The sequence below is a fragment of the Chaetodon trifascialis genome, chromosome 21, assembly GCF_039877785.1.
Source record: "Chaetodon trifascialis isolate fChaTrf1 chromosome 21, fChaTrf1.hap1, whole genome shotgun sequence".
In the NCBI taxonomy this organism is placed as follows: Eukaryota; Metazoa; Chordata; class Actinopteri; order Chaetodontiformes; family Chaetodontidae; genus Chaetodon; species Chaetodon trifascialis.
This window is the reverse complement of record NC_092076.1, coordinates 9179432-9195843: the sequence shown is the minus strand read 5'-3', so window position 1 is coordinate 9195843 and position 16412 is coordinate 9179432. Positions and strand designations below refer to the sequence as shown.

General features: G+C 42.1%; 2 protein-coding genes across 3 annotated transcripts in view; one reads left to right on the top strand and one right to left on the bottom strand.

Annotated features, from left to right (window-relative positions):
• Positions 1-11766, top strand: part of LOC139349664 (disintegrin and metalloproteinase domain-containing protein 11-like) — a 28179-nt gene extending 16413 nt beyond the window's left edge. The window contains exons 11-27 of one of the 2 annotated variants that reach the window (XM_070990616.1): positions 1306-1472; positions 2059-2143; positions 2299-2389; positions 2739-2790; positions 3089-3188; positions 3450-3521; positions 3851-3943; positions 4113-4193; positions 4432-4482; positions 4597-4660; positions 4897-5002; positions 5169-5288; positions 5689-5857; positions 5978-6092; positions 6893-6983; positions 8872-8889; positions 9809-11766. In XM_070990616.1, coding sequence (XP_070846717.1) covers positions 1306-1472; positions 2059-2143; positions 2299-2389; positions 2739-2790; positions 3089-3188; positions 3450-3521; positions 3851-3943; positions 4113-4193; positions 4432-4482; positions 4597-4660; positions 4897-5002; positions 5169-5288; positions 5689-5857; positions 5978-6092; positions 6893-6983; positions 8872-8889; positions 9809-9824 — 1491 coding nt within the window. In that variant the 3' untranslated portion in view covers positions 9825-11766. Of the gene's footprint in view, positions 1-1305; positions 1473-2058; positions 2144-2298; positions 2390-2738; positions 2791-3088; positions 3189-3449; positions 3522-3850; positions 3944-4112; positions 4194-4431; positions 4483-4596; positions 4661-4896; positions 5003-5168; positions 5289-5688; positions 5858-5977; positions 6093-6892; positions 6984-8871; positions 9049-9808 lie in introns of those variants that run through there. The other variant, XM_070990615.1, reaches the window with a different exon arrangement.
• Positions 11767-12326: 560 nt separating this feature from the next.
• LOC139350022 (endoplasmic reticulum protein SC65-like) overlaps positions 12327-16412 on the bottom strand; it is a 7649-nt gene continuing 3563 nt past the window's right edge. The window contains exons 2-7 of the mRNA XM_070991110.1: positions 14251-14400; positions 13906-14077; positions 13122-13250; positions 12870-13015; positions 12668-12751; positions 12327-12491 (exon numbers count right to left, since the gene is read on the bottom strand). Coding sequence (XP_070847211.1) covers positions 12327-12491; positions 12668-12751; positions 12870-13015; positions 13122-13250; positions 13906-14077; positions 14251-14400 — 846 coding nt within the window. The remainder of the gene's footprint in view (positions 12492-12667; positions 12752-12869; positions 13016-13121; positions 13251-13905; positions 14078-14250; positions 14401-16412) is intronic.

Below are 16412 nucleotides of genomic sequence, written 5' to 3'. Positions count from 1 at the left end.
GGCTGTTGTGTGTCAGAATTTCTTTAAGGTCTGTTTACTGTCACAAATCTTTCACTCGTTTGGCCCTGACTCTTACATTAACCTGACAAATGACCAATATTCATCATAATTATTTAACAGCTTTTAATATGGATCATTTCAATGGTTAATTTAGATTTTGTCCATTTTTATTTGTCTGAAACTTAAAAATAAATGAACATGTAATGACTTTAGACTTCAGAAGAATGTAGTTTATATTAAATATATTTGTTTCAAAGCAATTTCATCACAGTATAATTAACTTAAATACCATAGAAAAGAATCACAATAAGCATAAATGTCGAGGAAGCACGTTGCCCAGTTACCTCCTGTATGAGGTGAGATGTTATTAAATAGACAATGCAGCATCCCTGGTCCATTCTTAAAGCACTCTATGCTGCACCCACTTTGCAAGCATCTGATCTAAGTTACAGTTTGCATTGATTGTTCTTGAAATCTGCTCATATAAATGAATAAAAATGAAAGCAGGTTGAAGGGAAATGTAGCTGCTGAGGTTGATTATCTAGAATATACAGTAGGTTATATGTTATGATGACAACACATTGCATCATTATATTATGTTCATTAATTTTATTGAATCTTTATTAATCTAACGGAGACAAATCAATACTAAGATGGAAAGAATTTTTGTAAAATAGTAAAGGAATGAAGAGGTTTTCAGAATCGTGACTCATACTCAGTCTAAAGCTGATGTATTTGAAATTCTCGCATGTCACAGCTCCTTTAGTTTGCGGATTATTGCGGCGCAGAACATCAAAGCTTTCTGTCTCATGTGATATGAGCATTAGGGACGGATGACAAATGCGCGTCTTATGATCTGTGGCAGCAACAGCGAAAAGAACTCTGCATGATAATATGTATAGGGTTGGGAGAGGTTAACCAAGGATAGCTTTCCGTGGATACAGCATCAAATATATATCTATTTAAGTGCAGGAGATGATGTGCTCGTGTCCTCTGCTGTCGCAGCGGTATGGGAAACCAACTGCTGCCTGCCTTCTCCCACTTCATGTCTAAACTAGACATATGCAGCCGTCTCCATCATCCGCAGTGTTTCATATTGTTTTGAACATTGCGTGAGGGGAAAAATTTGAGAATTTTTCCTCTTTTTGTTCAAATTATCCTCGATGAGCCTCAAGATCGGAATTTTTTCCACTAATTGTTTATTATTACTTAGAAAAGCTGAATTTCCTCAGTGCGTTTTGTTCTCACTTCCTCGCCTGATGTGTAATTTCTCTCTCTCTTTTATTTCCTCTTTGATGTGTTCAGATCTACAAGGAGCAGCTCAACACTCGCATTGTCTTGGTGGCCATGGAAACCTGGTCTGCTGAAAACAGGGTCTCTGTGGGCGATGATGCCTTGCTCACCCTGCGTGACTTCATGAAGTACAGGAAGGAGAGCATCAAGGAGCGCTGCGACGCTGTGCACCTCTTCTCGTGGGTTCATTTTCGTTGGTGGAGTTGTTACAGTCCTCCTCCACGTCCTCTTCTTGTCTCTCTGTTTGCTGCTGATTCTTCTTCCTCGTCTTCTTCCACTCTGTCTTCTCCTACTTCTTCTAATTCTTCCTCTTCTACCCCCTTCTGCCCTTCTTCCATCTTCTTCTTCTTCCCTCCTCTTCTTCCTCTTGTCCTTTCTCCTCCGTCTCATTCGTTTTCTGTCCACTTCATCCTCTTCTTCTCCTCCTCCCTTCTCTTTGTCTTCTCCTTCCTCTCCCATTTCTTCTTCTTCTCCTCCTCCTCCCCCTCCCCCTCTTCCTTCTTTCTCTCCCCTCCTCTTCCTTCCTTTTCCTCCTCCTTCCTCTTCTTCCTCATCTTCTTCTCATTCTCATTCATTTTCTTCCTACTACTTTTCCCCTCCTCCTCCTCCCTCTGCCTCCTCCTCTTTGTTCTTCATCTCCCTGCAGCCTCCTCCTTCCTTTTCCTCCATCTTTGTCTTCTTTCCCTCCTTCTACACCTTCCTCTTCTGCTTCGTCTTCATCATCTCCTTCATCTTATTATAGCAGTCTCCCTGTCTTTACTACAGTGGGAGGACGTTCATGAGCCGCCACAGTGAGGCAGCTTACATCGGGGGCATCTGCTCCATCACCAGGGGTGGAGGCGTCAATGAGGTTAGACTTGTGAGGACTGAGACGAGCTGCAAATCCTGATAGTTGTTTAATGAAGTTTTTATAGAAGTAATAAATCATTCTCATGAATCTGTAATTCAGTTTGCTCTTGTTTAGTTGTTAAAAGTCGTTAAAATGATGTTTATGTGTGTCTTCAGTTTGGCAGTGTGGGCCCCATGGCCATCACGCTGTGTCAGAGTCTTGGCCAGAACATCGGCATGCTGAGAAGCAAAGAGCGGCTGGCTGCCGGTAAGACAAACTGGTTGATTGATGGAGGACAATCTCTCAAACTTTTAGATTTCCCCTGTTTTTTGAACTATTCCTTACTGTAATATTTGGTTATTTAAATATATACAGCTCATGTAGTCTAAACCGATTATGCTGCACTGAAACTTGACTGCGTTAAATGAATGCTGAGGAAAGCTAACGCTCCACCACTGCTGGTGCACTAACAGCTCCCCCACGTGGTGAGAAGACAGCAGTGCAGAAGTTTTTAAAAACGTTTTCTTGTGTGCAGTCACACCAAGGCCTGTCGTGACCACAGAAATGTGCGTGCGTGCGTGTGTGTGTGTGTGTGTGTGTGTGTGTGTGTGTCCAGGAGATTGCAGGTGTCCAGACCCATGGCTGGGCTGCATCATGGAGGATACAGGGTACGTACTTAATGTACAATAAATGAATCTGTGGCCTGTTGCTCATTCAGAAAGAGTTCTTAAAGATGGCCATATTCCGCACTGGTCAAATATGCACCAGAGGTTTTATTTACAAGATGTTTGTGCTATTTTTTTTTTTCTTAGCATCAAATGTAGCCTATAAATGAAGCTAGTAAAAGTACACATCCTCATCTTTATTCGGGAGAAATAATAACAAAACTTTGGATTACAGGTTTTTCTAATTTTTGATGGTTTTAAGCAATGTTCTTCCAGTGATTTCTGTTTTCGTATCAATCAGTTACCACCTGCCCAGGAAGTTCTCTCGCTGCAGTATAGACGAGTACCTGCGCTTCCTCCAACAGGGAGGGGGCAGCTGTCTCTTCAACAAGCCCATCAAGGTGAGACGTGTCGGTCGTTATCAGAGAGGCTCTGCTGCGAGGTTTAATCACATAGAAAGAAATATGAAAAGCTTCTTAATGAGGCAGGATTTTTTTTTTTTTATCGTATGACGAACGATCAAATCAAATTTGCTAACTTTAAGTGTCTGTTTCACTTTGGTTGAACATTTTAAGTTTTGAACACACACCAACAAGTAAATCTTTATTCAATATTGTGTAACTCCATAGTTTCCTTACATGTTTTGTCTCTCTTTCATGTAGTTGTTAGACCCACCAGAGTGTGGGAATGGATATGTGGAGGTCGGGGAAGAGTGTGACTGTGGCTCATTAGTGGTGAGTGGATTTGAATTAACTAATTTCACCCATTCAGCCTTGTTGGAAAAGTTGGGACGCACAGTAACGGCTGGTTTTGCATAAAAGTTTGCCACCCCCCCCACCCCCCCACCCCCCAGCAGGCTGTGCACAGTCTGCAGTGTGTGTGAAAGGCGGTCCAGAACAGTTCAGTTTATATGAAACTGCAAAGACAGTCACACCTTGGACAGAAGAGTCTGCAGTCTGGATCAAAAATGCATTTTATAGTCATTTTCATAGAAAGTTTGTTGGATTGTATGTGATGTCAGTGATGATCTACACATGCACTATAAACCCTCTCTGACCCGTAGGAGTGTGCACGGAGTGGAGCCAACTGCTGTAAGAAGTGTACCCTTACCCACAATGCCATGTGCAGCAACGGGCTCTGCTGCAGGGACTGCAAGGTGAGCTGCTTTAATTCCTTCCACCGCTTTGACGGGATGATTTGTTTAGTAGTCATGAAGAGTTTTACTAAGGCTTTCACTGTCATCTCCCACATGTCCTCCTCTTCTGTCCTCTTCATTCTTGGCCTGTCTCTGTTTTCCCTCATCTTCTATCATGGTTTTTTGACAGTACGAGCTGAGAGGGGTGACGTGCCGCGATGCCGTTAACGACTGCGACATTCCTGAGACCTGCACAGGAGACTCCAGTCAGGTACAAGAAGCCCCCCCGACACATCTTTACTTAAGAAATCTGAAACCCAACGTGCTGCTGAAAGGACAAATAATCCTCTTTCGTTTATTTATACTTTATCTAATCAGAAAGATCTCATTGAGATACGGTATCTCTTCTGAACGAGTGTCTCTCTGATGTGTTATAACTACTGGAGTAGTATTTCAGTGGACTGGATTTATACTGCAGTAATTGATGCAGCAATGCTCTCTCTCTGCAGTGTCCTCACAATGTCCACAAGCTGGATGGCTACATGTGTGATGCTGGACAGGTAAAGTAATGATGTTGTTAAATGTTTCCTTCTGCTTCGCTTGCTGCATTTAATAAAACACATTTCTCGGTTTGTCTGTCCTCTCTTCGTCATCATTTCCCTCCTCTTCCTCAGGGTCGCTGTTATGGTGGACGCTGTAAGACCAGAGATGGCCAGTGCAGGGCTCTGTGGGGCTACAGTAGGTTTGGATTAGATACCGAGCTTTAATTATCCACGTTGCATGGCCCTGGTGGTTAAAACGGGAATTTTTGGTTTCTAATTTGGTTGTGGCTGTCATGCAGGGTGAAGGTTAAAGTCATTCACTCATATATGTAAATCTTTAATATTTTCTGAGAAGCGTTTTAATAGTTAGAGGTAATGATTCCAGCAGTGCCACAGTTTGTTGTCCATTAAGACTCTGTTCTGTCTCCTCAGACTCAGCTGACAGGTTCTGCTATGAAAAGCTGAACTCTGAGGGCACAGAGAAAGGAAACTGTGGCCCGGACACCAGTGGTCAGGGATGGGTGCCGTGCAACAAGCAGTGAGTGAACAGCCTCATAAATGCATTTTGATGGAACGTGCACAAAATTTTAATCAATAAAAACACCTTGGGTTGATAGAGGATGTTGCTTTTTTTAACAAAATCTACCATGAGCCTTAAATTTGGAGGTTTTTTGACATTATTTTCTTACTTTCTGCCTCATCAGAGACGTTCTGTGTGGTTTGCTGCTGTGCACCAATCTGACAGCCAAGCCGAGGTTTGGTGAACTGCAGGGGAAGCTCACCAGTCTGACCATCCACCATCAGAACAGATACATGGACTGCAGGTGAGGCAGCTTGGAGAGTTTGAAGAACAATTGAGGGACTAACAAATGCACTTCTTATTGCATGTGCAAAAGATGGCAGGATTTGAGCGTGTAGATCCTGGAGAAAAAAGAAAGAAAGTGAAAGGGGGATGGGAGAAAAAAGGTGCCAAACAGCGCTTAGAGAAAGCACTGATCTACGAAGGATAATTCAGATTTGAACCGAACCCGACACCTTCAGTAGGGATCAAATAGTACTTTCAGGCTATAAAAACAAATGAGGAAGTAATACTTGTAACACAAAGCAGACACTCCTGATGCACAAGGTCTAAAGAAAGAGGATGAATTCCACAAAAAGTCGAGATCCGCTGGGTGACTCTGAGGGAAGTAGAATAAAATAACTGTGATTTAATGTGACCCACAGGGGCGGCCATGCAGTGCTGGATGACGGCTTGGATCTGGGCTACGTGGAGGACGGGATGCCATGTGGGCCAAACATGATGTGTTTGGAGCGTCGCTGCCTCCCCGTCACCACCTTCAACCTCAGCACCTGCCCGGGCTCCTCGTCCTCACGCATCTGCTCCCACCACGGGGTGAGCCCAGTCCCACCTCTACATTTTATAGTTCACTTTATTGCAGTACAACTTTAGAGATTTGCTGGTGAAAACAAACGTTTGGGTTAGTAAATGAGATCAAATGTCTTTGTCCCGCAGACTTGCAGTAATGAGATGAAGTGTATCTGCGATCCAGACTACACTGGGAAGGACTGCAGCGTGTTTGACCCCATCCCCATCCCCACTCCGCCAGAGGGTCCAGAGAAATACAGAGGTAACCACACTGAGTGGTCTGCACCCACATCGTCAACCACAGGACAGTTACAGTGGCTCCTCACCTGTAAAATAACCTGCTGCCACAGAAAAACATGAACAAAATTAAAGTAATTCATATCTCCTCATTGTTTTCTCCAAAGCCACATATGTGCACAGCTGGAATGGTTTCACTACTCAGGCGACATGAACTGAAAAATATCTCACCACAAAATGAGAAAAAATAAACTAAATAATGTAATAAAATGATACCTGAACAGTACCCTAAAGCTTCTGGGTAATTGTAGTACAAATATTAGCATGATTGAATGAAAATGGTTCAAATATATGAGTCATGAAACATGGAAGAGTGGAGAAAATCTGAAATGCAAAATCAAAAACAAATGCAACATATTAAGGACAAACCACGGCAACATGGAGAAATGTGGATTCACAGAACGAGCTTCGTATTTGGAGACTTGCATGCTGTGTTTTCTGGCACTTGTACACGTTTTAAAGAAGTATCCTGCTGTATCTTCTCACTAGAGGACAGTATTATAAATAAATGGTGCAGGAAGCGTGACCTGGAGGATATTTTAGTACAACTCAAACCCCATCATCTTTGTTCTACTTCTCCATGTTGGCTGAAAGTGTTTTGAGTCACACTAAACATCTAATATTACACAGATATTTTCTACTTTTTGATGCTTTACACAGTCAATAGAGATCCAACATTTAAAAAACAGATTCAGATTTTTGGCACTCTCACATGTTTTTTCTTTATTTTTGTTCCCTCACTGGCTGACTCCTTCACTCCCACAGGTCCCAGTGGTACCAATATCATAATAGGTTCGGTTGCTGGTGCAATTCTGCTGGCAGCGATAGTCCTGGGGGGAACTGGCTGGGGATTTAAGTAAGAGCTCTGGCATGCCTCTATCTGTGTGTGCCTGCTGTGTTCCTCTGTCAGCTAACACACATGCCTGCGGCTCGCTGCTGAATGCTCCTCTGCTTGCTGTCTGATCCATACTCACAACCAGAGACTGCGTGGGTCTGTTATTACGGCGGCTGGACGTGCAGGAGATGGTTTTTCCATCTGCGGGGTCTGGTCGAGGAAGGGAGCATGAAGCGATCTCATTAGTCCGTTTGGCCAGTCAGCTTTTTGATGAGATCTCCAACATGGCATGAGACGAGTGGCAGGAGTGTCACCACTTTATAATTTTCTAAAAGCTGTAGTATTTTGATTAGTCGGCTGTAGAAGCTAAATTTGTGTAACTCACAATGAGCTAAATCCTGAACTAGAGCTGAAACAGTCATTTGACAGAAATAGATTCATTTTTTGAGTATTTTTTTTCTAAAAGTGTGCCAAAAATGAACTGACTCCTCCAATTAATGGACCAATTAATCGGTAGATTAATCAGAAATGAATGTAATTGTGAGTTGTAGCCCTATTCTTGTCATGTTTCAATCAAAAATTTTCAATTTTGGGGGGAAATTATTACTAATATTTGTCACTATTTCTGAACATTGTTTAGACTCAGTGATTAACTCATAATCATAAATGTAATCAGCACATTAATTGTGTAAATAATGTTAATAATTACTAGTTGCAGCCCTACACTGGATACACAAGTGAGTTTGCTTTAAACTCTGACGCCACATGAACTAATCATATCAACGAGTTTGTATTCTGTGTATCCCTCAAAGAGGAACTCCACTCACTCACTCAGCGTGAAAACGACATATCAGAGGGTATCGAGTTAGACAAAAGTGATCTCACCAGACCTCTTGTTCACTCCTCATCCCTTGCCAACTTGTCAATCATGAGGTTGCCAAGTACTAAAGCATACTCTGCTTTATCATCTATTTGACTCTAAATGAGACCATAATTCACAAACTCAACATCACGCTGTACTGAAGAAGACATGAAACTAGATTGAGAGCATAAACTTTGTTGGAAACTATTTACTGAGATAATACATGAAATGAGTAGTAGGGTTATTTTCTCATGAGCTTACATCCAGTTGGACTGCAGTGGGTGGAGTCGCCCCCTCGTGGCCATCAGAAAGAATGCAGGTTTAAGACACTGCACTGTCTGTGCTGGAGGCTGGCCGCTCGAGGCTACGTTAGCTGCTACGAGCAAACACACCTGAATCTCCAGCTGAGCTGTTAGCAGTTCAGTTGCATTGTGGGTAATGTAGCCGCCAGGGTTTGACAAGGAGGAAGAATACATGTCATAAAAAGTGGATTTCTATTTTTAACTGTCCCTTGTGAGTCAAGTGCAATGCTACGTCTACAGAGGACTCTTTTAAGTTTGGCACTGATCCAGTCCAGGTTAATAGATTAACAAGCTCTTATCATGTTCATCTCTGCACAACAGGGTTTGACTCCAGGTCTTCTTTCTGTAGTTTGTTTTTATTCCCTCTCTACAGTGTTCATGCTAGCTTTGCTGTGACATGCCTGCACGGTGCAAAAAAAACAAATATGCTCCTCTCAGACTGAAATCTTCATCCTTCACCTGGTGATGGTAGCTTTCATGATAAGCATCAGATCTGCAGCTGCAAGTTCCTCAGTAGCCAAGTTCACTTTCTGGATAACAGAAGACAAAGATGAGAGATTGAAATGCCTGTTTAACGCTTTGCTTTTAAGGCCTTGGGTGCATTGCATGTTTCTGTTTTTCCACACTGCGTCTTGCTCACATGAAACAGCAGTTGATAGTCTCACCTGTCTCTCTACTTCATTTGTTCTGTCTTTTTTTTTTTGTCTGCTCCCTCCACCTTGTTCCTGCTTCACTGCGGATCCAGAAACATCCGAAGAGGAAGGTACGATCCCGCCTTTCAGTCCTGATCCCAACACCAAAACATTATCAGAGTGTTGAATCGCCGTTGGTTCTGTCAACATAATGCCATCTGTTTTATAAGAATCCTCTGTTTCTGCATCTCTGACTCGAAGATATTTCCAAGCCCACACCCACGAATCTGTTACCTGCTTCTTTGGCCTAGTTTTCCATCGTTCACACATTTTTTATCTAGTATTTATTTATATTGGCACAAGCATACAGCATGAACCAACGACACGTACCACAGCATTGACTATGGTGCCGATGCTAGTTTGAAATACCTCTGCAACATAAAACTTAATGATCACACATAATAATCCTCATTTGCTTTGTTATTTTTATTTATTTATTGCATTATTATTTGTACTGCACGTCCCCTCACTTAGCCGCCATTTCTAGAATATAGCTGCAGTGTCGACTTTGTAATGTTCATTTCGTAAGACTTTCAGTAATAAAAGGTGGTTTTTGGGGGGTTCTTTGACTTATTATTTTATGATTTTATCTGCAGCTGCAGCCATTAGTCACTTAATTGATTTGTCAATTTTGTCTGCAGTTGTTTTGTTACCAGATTGATCTTTTTCATGTATTTGATGCTTCCATGTTTTCAAATGTGAGAATTTGTTTGTCTTATATTGCAGTGGATTTAATATTTTTGGGCTCTAGACAGACTAAACAAAGACATTTGAAGGAGACTGAGCTCTCGGACATGGTGAAGGAAAAGATAATCAGAAAATGATTGTTCGTCACAGCCCTAATCTGCATCACTCTTTTCCACGTTTTAATTTCGTTTTAAAATCTCTGCAGCCCTTTCAGTTTGTATCAGATTCCTCAGTGTTTTTCTCTTCCCTCTGCCTCTTTCCTTATCTCCTCATCTCCTTTCTTCATTCCTCTTCTCTTTCCAGATCTTCGGGAGTTTGACTCGTATCTCTGTGCTGTCCTGTCTGCCTTCCACTGTGTCCAGTCCACTCTGAGGAGACAAAACAAACATGTCTTCCACTTCTGAGCCCTACGGCCTTTTCTGTTTCGTTCTCTGATTTCACTGATGTTCTGCTCCTGGAAAGTCAAATTATTATTATTTTAACTGTGGTGTAGAAGCCCTGAGGACACTTTTCCACCAGATCTGAATGGCTGTCAGGGATCGCCTGGTTACAAATGTCCTGGCAGACGTTGTTTTTGGTCCAGGACTCGCACACAGAGCCCTTAACTGAAGTCTGTTTACCCAACTTCTTTTCTCCTCCACTAGTCAAAGCTGCCCTTCTCCCATATCGACTGTTATTGCTTTACCCCTTTAAGTGATTTCATGGACAAAGCCCATGTGCGTCTCCTAGTCTGGACGTTTTTGTGGATCCTTCTGTTGACATATTTAACCTCATGGAGAACACAACCACCTCCTTTCAGTGGTGTGACTTTAAAAACTGCAATAGATGTGTAGAAATATCACCAAATAGTGAATGTTGACATTTGATCTGTCTAGATGAGGGTTATTTTTATATGCTAGGCGTTTACACTCCACAGTAATAGCCGTACTTATGCTGCCTTTCGTTATCAAACAGTAGTCCGTCCTAAATCAATGCTTCTACATAATATGCATTAATGTATGAATGTATAGTTCAGGCCTGCAAGGAACCCAGCTGTGTCTCCACAGCCAAGCCAGATAGACAGTTGCACACGTGCACACCGAATGTTTTATCCCGCTGTATGATATGTAATCCATATACAACCAATATGCATACGAGTATGCTGAACATGGGTGCTGATGTACATAGTGTATCATAGGGTAGACTAGATGGCAGTGACTCACTGCGGCTCTGAATTGAAGCACAAGTGTGGAGAGAGAAGACTCTTCCTGCCTCTCAGCCTAAAACTGCTCATTTTGAAGATGTAATCAGCAAAGAGGGGTTCAAACCTTTGCAGTTCGTACATTTCAGGGAAATCTGAGATCCTGGTGTTGGGCACAAGCCTCTGAGAGATTTTAAAGTTTTAAGCTGCAAAATTATGACCTACATCACAGATTTCCAAGCTCAGATTTAACACAGGATCTCCCTCGATTCCACATGTATACGTCAATAATGATTTGGCTTCTGTAGTAGATTGCAAAAAAAAAAGATGCTTTATCTCTAAATGGCTTCAGATAATTAAATTCTGAGTGAACAGATCTATATAATAAGCAATAAATTTGTAGACTAAGAAGTAAGTAATCACCAAAGTATGTTCAAGACAGAAAACAAACATCACAACAACAACAGTCATAAATGATACAGAGTCCAATTCTGCAGCTTTTATGTGCAGCACGCTCTCCAGTTATCCTCTCTGAACATCGGAGAGTCTAAAATCAGGTTTAACCACAGGACGTCCTCCTGTGGTTGATAGTATTCACAAAGACTGCAACAAGGAGCTGCACAATAGCACCGGTGCCAGAAGAGATGATCCAAGTTACACTGCCAGTAGCATTAAAGGAATATGTTGACATTTTGAGTGGAAGTCAATAGAAAAGCTCAATGACATTCCTAATTGACCGTGCACTCCATATTAACTGTATTCAGGTGAGGTTAAAATCTTCTCAGAATTTGTCAACATAATGCTGGTTAAAATGTCACTGTATCCTTTTAATCATACTTAAACTCTTTATTCCATACGCACTTACTGTATAAGCTCTAATACTCAAGGACAGACTTGGCTGAAAGGTCACACTGTGTTTACCGCCACACATCGTAGTTGGACTCATCAAAGGATTTTGGCACCACTCTCTCATGAAAGTCAACGTAGTTTAGTCTTACAGGAAGGTAACCAGTATTAGCTTTCTATGTAAATACTCATATTACTGTATATTAAAGTATGAATTAAAACATATCTGAAAAACTGACTGTGCTGATGTGTTTCTGTCCACAACTGACTCTTTATTGTGTTTAGCTCAACTTGAAATGATTAGTTACCACAATACATCATTGTCAGGCCATAATTTGTCAAATAGTTTATATTTTATTTTTATTTATATTATACACCCTGGACCGGTCGCAGGGCACATACACACAACCATTCACACTCACACCTAGGGGCAATTTAGAGTCTCCGGAGTGCCCGGAGAGAACCCACGCATGCATGGGAAGAACATGGGAAGAAAGGCCCGACCCGGGAATCGAACCTGCGACCTTCTTGCTGTGAGGCACGCACACTACCTGCTGCACCACCGTGCAGCCATGGTGAACATCATACCTACTAATCATTAGCTTGTTAACACTATGTGCATGTTGCTATGCTAGCATTAGCATTTAGCTCAAAGCATCGCTGTGCCTCACAGTACAGTTCAGTACAACCTCACAAAGCCGCGATTAGCAGAGACTGTCAGTCTTTTAAAGTACCAATGACAATAATATACTACACTTAACCACTAAAGATAAATAAGATTAAGAAAAGTTAGGTTCAGTTTTTAACTTTAATGTCATCATTTGAGTCCCCAGCGTCTCCTTTGCCCTTCGGCTGCCTCCATTTAGCATAGATAGACTCCTCATAGTCTCCCATCCCTTCAAACTCGACATCAGGAGACTCGGAGGCCAAAAGTGCAGCTTCTTCTGGTCCAAGAAAATCCTGAAATAACACAAAAACACTGTTTCAGACAGCAAACAAGCTTTTTGTTCTCAAGTCACTGCACTGATGGCAACAATACAAAACGTGCTCGCGTGTCAAGCAGCCTTGAAATTGATTGTAATTTCCCTAATATTTGGGAAAATCACAGGAAACCGAACACAGAAAAAAAATCTCACCTCATCATCCAACTTCAAGTACTTCTCTGCAAACGTCAGCATCTGCTTTTGAGTGACAGTCTGATTGTAGTGTTTGAGAGCTTCCTGTTAAAACACAGTGCATCGAGCTGCATCTCAGCCATGTTTTTGTGTGTTCATCTGCCATCTACAGTGTGTTATCATATAGCCAAGCCAGGTTATCTGGTCAGAGTTTTCCTCTCACCATCCTGGGTGTGAAGTGGTCCGACCGAAGGCCCCATTCTTCACTGTAGGCTTTATAATACCGGAGGTTCTGCTCCATCACCTGGTCTTCAGGTTCAAACAGGAAGTAGCTGTACGCACAGGGCACCGCACTGCGGCCCTCGTTCACTGGTCGGAGAGAAGAGCAGATACACAGACGAGTGCTGATGAGGAATATTAATGTCTAAAAGTATGATCCAGTGATGAAAGGCTGAGTTGCTGATGGTAAACTTACACTTATAATAGGCGTACTGCAGGTAGTGGTACATAGTGGCCACAAATTTTTCCACAAAATATCCTCCAACATTTGGCATCAAGTTTTCCTCACACTTCAGCTGACACTGCAACGTGTCAATGTAGACGTCTGTGTGACAGCAGAGCAGAGATGATTAGTGAGACGCTCACAGAACTGAAACAGGGACAGTGACAGGAGAAGTTTTCAGACACTTAATTAAAAGTACCAATAAATTACAACTAAATGTCCTGCATTCAAAATCCTACTGAAGTAAATGTACAGAAGTATTATCAGCAAAATATACCTGAAGTATCAAAATTTAAAGTAAAATACTGATGCATCAATGTGTAGTCCAGTCGTCACAAGCTTAATATCTTCATTCATTTTATTAAACTTCATGTAGTTTATTTAATTCCATTCAGTATGTATGATTTAATTCAGCTTTATTCTATGTAATCTTTATTCTTTAAACACATGTTTTGGCTTTTTGTGTCAAATCTTAATCTAAAAAGTAGTAACTAAGAGCTGATAGACAAATGCAAAGGTGGAACATTGTAGGGGAGTAGAAGTAGTATAAAGTAATCTAAAGTAGAAATACTCGTATTTAAGTAAACGTATTCTCCACCACCAACAGAAGAAACTGGATCATGAGGACCCAGATGTCACCAGAACGTGGACACATTCATTCTCAAGTCCAGTTTTAGTGCGTTCACTGTGTCTCTCAGATGCTCAGTAGTGTTTTCAGTCTGATAGTCGTAGCTGTTTTTAAATACTGCGTACTGACCTGCTACGATCGTGTAGAAGTCACTGTCTGGTGAAAGTTGACTGATGCCCTCACAGTCTGCCTGACAGAGCTCATACTCCTGCAGGTAGAGCCTCAGAGCTTCCTCCATGTGTTCAATGCTGCTGCTGTAGTCACCTGAACTGATGAGTGTCACTCCTCTTAAGAAGGAGGCCTATAAAGGAAATGAGGGATGTCAGAAGAACCTGTGGGAATGATAGAAACAGCTGGCAGGAGAGGAGCAGGCTGGTGGGAGTAGTTCTGCCGATGTTTGTGTAGTATTGAACTCTCTATTATGCGTTCTATACAGAAAATGTTTTATGAAGGACTGAGCTAGCTTGTCTTCACCTCGTATGGTTGCTCTTCGTGGTCGGTGAGGTAGCCACTCAGGTCGTACTGGCTCTTGTACTCCTCCATCAGTTGGTGCATCTCCTGGTCCCCCGGGTTCTTCTGGAGGTAGGTGTAGGCACATGGGACAGCTCTCTGCAGGTCATTCAGCTGTGACATAAACACTGAATTATCTCAGCTGCTATTGATAGTGAGATTACATTTGGCTGGAATTGGTTAGTTTTATGTATGCAGGGACTGGAGATAGAAGGTGATCACATGGTCCCGAGCCAGATCCAAAGCTCTGAACCCCGTCAGTCAGCCACCTTTAATACAGCAGCCTCAGAGGCAAAAAGACTGCATTTCATGTTTTTCATTTTCCTACTGAGGATTTAAGTGTTTCAAATGGCCCACGGACCGGTCCACACAGAGGGACTGAACAAAAAATATTTTATTGATCATCAGACGAGCGGTTTGACATGTGTACAGAGACACAGGCGGATGCACGTGATTTTCAAAGTAAAACTTCTTTCAGACTCTGATAATCAGTAAAATAATTTCTGTTCAGTCTCTCTGTGTGACCCGGTACCAAATGGCCTGGTGGGTGGGGACCGCTGCTCTGACGCAATATTTACTGCACTGACTTCCTGTAACTGTTATCGTTGTCAGTGTGTGTGTCCCGGGTCAGATCGCGGGACTGATACCAGCCCGGGGGCCCGTTGCACAAAAATAGGATTAAGACATCCAGGATAAGTGACTGAGCTGAGTTCAACCAATCCAAAACATGAGCATCCTGGCTTAATCGGTTGCACAAAGACCAAGCCAGGATGAGCAGACACGGCTTCAACAAGCCAGGTGAAACCTATCCTGGATAAGTATGTGCACGCGGCTTCCTCAAATAGACCCCGCCATCGACCACAGATTCACCGATTCACCATGGCAACTAGAGCGGCGTACTTCTCCCCGTCGGAGGCAAAAGTCCTCATGGAGGCTTACGAGGAGGCGAAGGACCAAATTAAAAAGACAGGCAACACCGCCACAGTTATAAAACAACGAGAGAAAGCGTGGCAAAGTATTGCGGACTGCCTGAATGCGTAAGTAGCGCACAAATACCCACTCAGTGCTCCGCTGAAACATCACAATTACAATCCAAATAGTTGATTAACATCTCCGAAAACGTAGTTGTACTCTGATTATGAATCAGTTGAAATTGTGAGTGAAATTGTGTAAATGTAACTCCACCAGACTGTATAACTCGTTGTTATACCATGGTCTGGGTGAATACTCGATTCTGATTGGCTGTAGGGTGTCCGTTAAAAAGTGTTGTAGGACACCTATAAAAAAAGTTCCGGTCAAATAGCCTGATTGTTCTAAATTATTGCGCTGGCTCAAACGCTAGTTGGTAACAGAAACTGTCTTGCTTACCTTACTTACTCGCTTGTTACAGGGTGAATGGTGGATAATATTTAGAAAAACGATTTAGGATAGACTTACTTGCTTGATACACATTTAATGATCAGAGTGAATGGTGGATAATATTTCTTGCAATAAAAACGATTTAGGAAACTATCTGTGGACTTTGATTCTTTGAAACAAAATGTCGCATCATCCTCTGGACATACACAAGCGGTAAGAGGTGCACTTGCCCTCTGAAATGATACTTTGTATCACGTAACATAACGTTAACAATCATCTCACTTCCCTGCACTGATTAGGCCTAATATAACAGCTGCGGCCGACCGAGCTGCACATTCTGTGGCCAGAGCCGGTTACCTTGGCAACGCGTCACAACGAGAGATATTAAATAGTCCACTTCTTGTGGAAAAACTTACGATTTTAACGGTTAAAAAAAAAAAACAACAAAAACATTAACGTATTAATAATTGATTTAATATTTATTTCTTTCGTCAGTGACCATGGCATAAGCGGAGCTTCACGGTTCACGCCTCCGCGTCGTCTATTCATTTCTGATAATGGACACCTCGTCGGGCATTATCCCTTACATAATTTCCCTTTGGGATAAATAAAGTTGATCTTATCAAGTTAGATTGATTTGGCCTCTTATGTTTGTGCCGTATACAAGCTTGCAGGCTACTGCATCCATTCATTTGTCTGTTCATTTGTTGTGTACAGATTTGTCCTGCATTTATTTCAGTGCGCAGACATGTGGGGTGTATAATATA